Below are 7,398 nucleotides of genomic sequence, written 5' to 3'. Positions count from 1 at the left end.
GGAAAAAGCTGTAGTATAGGGAAGTTATTAAATAATGAAATGGAGAGAAATGAAAAGGATATTTGTGTCAACATATTTGAAATTATTTGCTACTTTACTCACTGAGTCATTTGGCTTTTGAAGTCTATAACTAAAGACCACTTTTTCTGAATACCCACGTCCTCCTTTTAGGAGAGAACAGAAGGAAATACAGGAAGGAAAAGGGAAGGAAGGAAAGAGAAAGAGAGGGAGGGAGGGAGGCAAAGAAAAAGGATGGAAGCAAGAATGGGGTGGAATGGAGGGGAAAAGGGCGGGAGGAAAGAGCAAGCTTGTAAACCCAGAGTTAACCTCAGGACACAGCATCTCATATCAGGAGAGCTGCAGCCTGCATCCAATGACATATTTAGAGGAATGGGCACTTGTATCTCGCACGGTTTAGACCACACTATACCTTATGTTTTAAACGTTGTCATTAACATTTACAAAGTGCTGAAATAACTGACATACTTTAATTACTATACAGAAAAGTACATTCAAATTGCAAGAATAGTAACACGATAGTTCTATTGATTCCTTGTGGCAGAGTCCAAAGTCTGGCAATCCAATGCCTCCCTTCATGGCATCATTCAATTACATAATAACTATGAGAGGTTTGTCCGAAGTAATGAGTTATCTTTTTGAATGGCCAGTGCCATTATTGCTGGAGCGCGGAGTCAATGACTCTACAAACACAATCTGCAAGTAAAGGCTTTCTTTTGACACACACTAATTGTCAACCTGGAATTTCTCCAGATATTATTTCACCCTTACTAACTGGCATAGCAGTGAGGAGAGATTTGTCTATTCTTACCCACAGCTGTATCCCAAAGAATCCCACATGATATTCAGAGGAAACAGATCTGTCTTTCCTCTTGACGATGAAAGGGCGGGGAGGGTGTGGAATCCAGGAGTCCAGAAACACTGCCAAATTCAGACCATTTCATTTAATGACAGCCCCCCTTCTTTTGATGCCTAAAGTAAGTGGCGTGAAGGATTTTGGGTTTTGTGTAAAAGAATCAATGAAGATGATGACGACTTTGAAATGAGTTGTGCGGTTTGGGGCTTTAGCATTGAAGCCTAACTGTTTGATTGAGGTATTAACACATCCTGGCCCAGCATACATCAGGTGTCTGTCGCAGCTAGCTTAACATTGCTACATCAACCAATGTGGTGGTGGAAGCGAAGCAATTCTGCTGGAACAAACTACACCTGATTTTGGCTAACAGACTTTCCAGAAAGGGACTCTAGTTTCTCAGAGTCATGAAAGCAAAGGAAAGTGCTCAGTGGGAAATCACAAGGCCAATGTGATGTATCTGACAATGCACTTGAAAGTGAAGATGCAGATAAAGCTTCGGATGTGTTTGCTGTAGGATAAAGTCCAGCTTTGTTCGTTTCTACCATTACTCTGGATATTCAGTGCTTGCATTGCAGATTTTGAACCTGCAGTGTGTGGGGCAGCTTTGCAAGTCATCTTTGGCCTTATCTCCCAGTCTAGCTTCATAATATTTTCAAGCCACAAAAATAAAACAAAAGAAGACCTACAATCTTCCTTTAAAAAAAATAGCACCATGAAGAAGGCAATGTACACTGTGTGTGTGACAAGCACAGTGGTGACAGTGTGATTTGATAGGCTACAAGAACCTCACCTGTGGATAGAATCATCCTCAAGATGACTGGTTGTCTTATGTTGACCATCTCCACAGAACAAAATTATCTCTCAATTATGAAATAATTTCAAGTGACCCAAACATGTTTCCAAATCTACCTAGTATGTGACAAATCAACATTGTCAATAATGTGATGTGCTAACTCTTTTATCATTTTTATAATATCCATAATCCCTAGTTTTAGATACTTAATGTCTATCAGTAGTTAATACTGTGATATCAGCTATGCTGTGAAATAGTGTTATTGGTAAGCAAACACTACTTTTAAAAAATCTTGTGATCAAATTTTTTGTATGTATGTGATTTTAAAAAATACTCCTCTATAGCTGAATTCTAATTTAAATCTGAAGATTCGACTATACTGTAGCTGGACTATGTCTCCCAGTCCAGTAGTAAGTTATATGCAGACACATGTGTGGTACCGTATTAACTGAACCAATGACAAGAATCGAGGTATATCCACATAGCCAAAAGTGTGGAAGGGATCATTTAACAAATAGACTTTTTCCTACCTATCACCTTCTCATGTTGTTGATTATGTTTTGGTGATAAACTCTGTGCTCACAACACTGACAGTTTCTCTAAGAGAAGACAAGTTGACATCTGAAATGTTGTATCATGTCAAATCAACAGTCATTTAGACAATTGTTCATATGTCAAGGGCATAGAAAGAAGGCACTAGATGTTGAAGGGCAGTGTAGCCCACGAAAAGACTGTAAACTTACAAGGTTTAGAGTTTGTTTAGAGCAAAAAGAGTCACATTTTGTAAACTGTGCCCAACTTCTACAAATGGATAGAGCTCAAAAAGGCTTCATGATGCAAAAATCAGCATTTCAGAGAAATTTAAAAAGTTCCACTTTATAATCAAATGAGTTAATCTCTATGTGTTGTCTTGAATTCTTTAACGCTTAAGAAGACACGCTGACTTCACACAATACCTGCACTTACGAGACCTGCAGCCACCATGATGTTGAAAGCAGTCAACAGAATGGAAACACTACCTTTAAGAGCCTTTTGACTCTCTTTTATAAAAATTCATTTAGTCTCATAGGGAAAGGAATTCAACTTTTAGGAAAGGCTATCTGGGATTCTGATTGAAGCTACCTTTCACCTGACATCATTAAGTGCACACTGCTCCTATCATTTTTACCCAGTGTTTGTTAGTAGGTGAGATTTCCCAAGACTTCTGATTTTCGCTTTCATTTGTGCATTTTACAACAGCAGATGTTTTGTGACTTGGTGGATCTCTTTGCTTAGTTTTCTCTTTGAAACAATCCTTTTCTTGTCTGGTGGGAGACAGGAAACACTCAAGAGTTGACGGTAGAGATGTACAGTTGCCCTGGGTAGTGACAGAGCACCTGGTCCCCCAGGTCATGGTTTCATCTAGGTAGCAACAATCCATGATGTCCCGTATGCCGAATCCACAGGCTCCGCCTATAACTGTTTATAGGACCCCGGAGGGTCCTGGAATCACCCAGTGGATGGTGCCAGCCTACATTCTCTTCTGAGAGCACACTGCCAGTCTCTATTGAAGTGCATAAAGACACTGAGTTAAAAATAAAAGAAGGAAAGAAAAACAAATGGCTACATGGCTTCCAGCATCCAGCCCAAAAAGCAGAGGCAACCGTGGACAGAGAAAGTGCATAAAGCTTCTCCACCTGTGTGTGGATTAGACTGAAGTTTTGGCCTTCAGGGATTTATTGTTTACTGACATATTCTTCATGATGTTACCATATTCAACGTCCAAGTTTTCTTTCAACTTGTTGAGCTCAAAGTCATGGATTATTTTGACAGTCATTAACTTTTCTCGTTTGATTTTCTCCGCGACGTCTTTAGGAACATCTGGTATCATCCAGGCCAATAAAAATTTAAACAGAAACACAATGTGCTGGGAGAGAGATAAAGAGATAAAGGAAGACCAATCAGACATACTGTTAGGATCAACAAGAATTTGGCAAGGAGTCATTACAGGTCCCCTGAGAAACTGATAGATTCTGTTGGACATAGGAAACACCAAGTTTACCATATTTGTATGTGTGTGTGTGTGTGTGTGTGTGTGTGCGCGCGTGCGCACCTATGTGTACCCATATATGCATGCTCTTACATGGGCTTATCCTGTAACTTTCCCACAAACAATGGAATTAAATAAATGTATATTTATTTTATATTTAAATAACCAATTGGAGAAATGGATCATGGCTATTTTTTTTAAAAACCCTCCACTTTATCTGTGTCCCATTATAAGAACCTAATAAAACCTCTAAAATAATCCAATTTCCTTTAGAAAGGGAAGCTCACACTCAAACATGTACTTGGTTACTTAGTGTGACATGCAAACCTAAGGCATAGCAGCCATTTTATTTTAGATTATTAGAACACTTTCAGGAATGAAGAGGCCGGGCCTTCTGTGGACATTAGTGTAGGGCAGAATTGAAAACAAGGACCCAACACTGGTTTATACTAGCCAGGCCTCAAAGTCTTTTCGGCACTGACCCATCTGGAATAGTAGAACTACAGACTGAACTTTTGTGGACATGGTGGTTTAAAAATGCTTGGCCCAGGGAGTGGCACTATAAGGAGGTATGGCCTTGTGGGGAGAAGTATGTCACTATAAGGGTGGGCTTTGAGACCTTCCTCCTAGCTGCCTGGAAGACAGTCTCTTCCTGGCTGCCTTCAAATCAAGATATAGGACTCTCAGCTCTTTCTCCAGCACTATGTCTGCCTGGATGCTGCCATGCTTCCTTCTATGATGATAATGGACTAAACCTCTGAAACCATTAAGCCAGTCCCAATTAAGTGTTTGCCTTTATAAGAGTTGCCATGGTCATGCTGCCTCTTCATGGGTTTCTAATGAAAGATAGGCTCACTACCTCCACACACTGAGCGTGTTATATCATCCTTTTAGTCCTCTGACTCTTGAATGGGCAATCCTATTCACTGTGCAATAAAATGTCTATCAAGAAAGAAAAAGGGCAAAACAAACAGGAGTCAAGAGGAAAGAAAACCAAGGCACAGTCCTATCTCTTTACAGGTAAGAAAACATGACCACTGAAATTTGAGGCAGGACTGGCATTGTATCAGAGTTGCAACAGAGGAAGGAAGTGTTTGAAAGGACGTTTTTGTTTGTTTGCACTCCACTTTCGAAGTTGAAGAGTGTGCTTTCAGATCTAGGTGATTAAGTCAGCATCTGCAACAACCATGTGGTCCAATAGGCAATAACTTGTTTGTAAAGCTTCAGAATTCCAATCGTTTATTCATTTTACGGCCACTAATAATGAAGGAGATGGGATGGCACTGTACTTCATAACTTATTAGAAGCTGGACAAAAATGGAGCAATGTCTTAAGGGATTTTCAAGATTGTCAAAATTAAGGTTAAAAAATTAATGGAAAGAGTCTTAGGCTTTTAATTTCAGAACACACTAATGTAGCATTTGTAGGAAACGTTTCAATATTCAATACTTCAAAAACAAACCACTTGTAATTTTTCTTCACAGAGTTCCTGAAAGATGAATGCAACAAAATTAGGTAGCAAACCAAGGGGAATGCTGAAAAGAGTTTACTCCTAGAAGACTGGTGTGTGTGTGTGTGTGTGTGTGTGTGTGTGTGTGTGTGTGTGTGTGTGTGTGTCAGAGAGAGAGAGAGAGAGAGAGAGAGAGAGAGAGAGAGAGAGAGAGAGAGAACATAAACCTAAGTAGGGAAATACTTTCGAAGCATATTGTATGAAAGAAACATGACTAATATTTATAAAGTTATAGCATATAAGTTTTGATTAAAGTCTTAAGTGAAACTCTGATGAATACATTATTTCGGAGTTGAGAGCTATTAAATATCAAAACTGTATTATTTAGTGAATAAGTCAGGTACCAGCAGGCTCTAAAGTGTCCCTTTGGCATTTCTGTGGCAGTATTCACCAATGGTCACTCTAAAAGACATTAATAAAGGCTGTTGATGAACTGAAATGATACAGATCAAGGGTGCATGGCTACTAACTCAGCCAAAGCTATTGGGTTTTGAGACTTCTGTACTTCAGAAGAGGAAAGCATATAAATCATATACATACATCATATGCACATACACATACATATGCATATATATATATATACTATTATTTGGAGGGACAGGAGGAAGACAATGGTTTATATATGAAGATAGTGTCAAGTGTGATCTTGTTTGTGACATGCCATTCTAAGATGGCTACAACTATAGCCTCACACTAAAATATGTACTTCAAAGTTGAAAGTTTGAATACTGATTTCAAGATAGTTAAAATTAAGGATAAAAAATTAGTAGACACAACTTTAGGAGTGTCGTGGCACAGAGCTTCAGTGCACATGTTCTAAAAAGTAGCCTTTTCCTCACTTTGTTGCTATTGCCTTTATATTGCTGTTGCCAAGGAGTGTTTCCCGATTGTATGTGAGTAACAAACTCCCATGAGGACGTTACAACTTACGACAACGAACGATCTCTTTAAGAGAAAGGTGAAGAAGCAAACTTCTCCATGAGAGGTGTGTTCACAGACAGCTATTTTGGAGAAGGGCACAATAGACAGAGATAAGAAAGAGATGGGGAGAGTCCAGGTCAGCTTACTTCCATTACTATGATGAAGGTCATCTTGGCGGCAAGGACGTGCCAGAATTGCATGTTATGGCCATACTTGCCCTTGTGATCAGGAGGGTACCTATAATCTCTGTACCTAAAAAGGAAAAAGAACAAAGTGAACCATACGTAGGTGGACATCTAGGTATAGAGAGATGATCAATTGTAGATAAATATGATAGATGATAGACAGATAATGGAGAGATTGTCAATCTAGGATACAGATGATAGTTGATAGATGATAGGTAGATAAACAAGTAGACATGTAGGTAGAGAGATAGATAATCTGTAATAAATAGGGAGATAGGTGATAGATATAGATGACAGATAGACAGATGACAGATGGATGACAGACAGGTATTTAAGGGAAGTTTAATAAAGAGACTTGGCATAAGTTTTGATTGTTGCTCTTAGGAGATTGAGTACCAATGCAGATCATAAGAAAATAACAGATAATGTTAAACCTTTTCCTATTCATACAGCTCCAGGCTTGTGCTTCTTACCTACAGTACATCCCTAGTTGGAGATAAACCAGAGGGACTTCTTTAGTCTAATGCAAACTTCTCTCAGCAGAGAGCAAGTGACCATGGAATTTTGTCAAAATCCTCTTCCCATCTGACCCATCTGACTCAAACTCTGAGACTCTGTTTGATGCCAGACTGATGTCCTTTAAAACTCAGTCTAGCTTTTACAAACTGAGGATACCAATCAGACAACTGAGATCTCAATCTTGAACACTGAGCCACAATCCCTTAGTATCCAAGTGTGCTGTAGATCAGTGGTTTTGTTTTTTCTAACTGTTCTGTAATGGTTTTCTTGCTTTATCAGCATCCTCAAGGAAGAATTCAGGGTGAGGTTGCAATTAAGATTAAAGGCCTTTGTCTGTACTTGTGTGCATTTGTCTATTTGTCTGATATCTATTGACCATCTATTTATGATTTATCTACTATGTATCTTATATATTTCTACATCTATATATCACATACTATCTCTGCTAATCAATCTGTGTCTATCATATATCTATGAATATATCTATATTTATCATATATTTATATCATCTGCCTATTTATCTGTCATCTATCAATGACCCTATCATATTTTTTCTTGATCTTTACT

The 7,398-nt window shown here is 38.6% G+C and overlaps 1 protein-coding gene across 6 annotated transcripts in view; it reads right to left on the bottom strand.

Moving 5' to 3' along the window:
- Window positions 1-469: 469 nt before the first annotated feature.
- Window positions 470-7,398, bottom strand: part of Ano5 (anoctamin 5) — a 99,102-nt gene continuing 92,173 nt past the window's right edge. For all 6 annotated transcript variants that reach the window (XR_015623937.1, XR_015623938.1, NM_001432248.1 and 3 more), the window contains 2 exon segments: window positions 6,274-6,379; window positions 470-3,573 (listed from right to left, as the gene is read on the bottom strand). Coding sequence is in view for 4 of the 6 variants with exons in the window: in NM_001432248.1 (NP_001419177.1) it covers window positions 3,355-3,573; window positions 6,274-6,379 (325 nt within the window). In the remaining 2 variants the exon portion in view is untranslated.

Source organism: Rattus norvegicus, chromosome 1 (assembly GCF_021556685.1).
Source record: "Rattus norvegicus strain SHRSP/BbbUtx chromosome 1, alternate assembly SHRSP_T2T, whole genome shotgun sequence".
Classification (NCBI taxonomy): Eukaryota; Metazoa; Chordata; class Mammalia; order Rodentia; family Muridae; genus Rattus; species Rattus norvegicus.
This window is presented reverse-complemented; position numbering and strand designations above follow the sequence as displayed.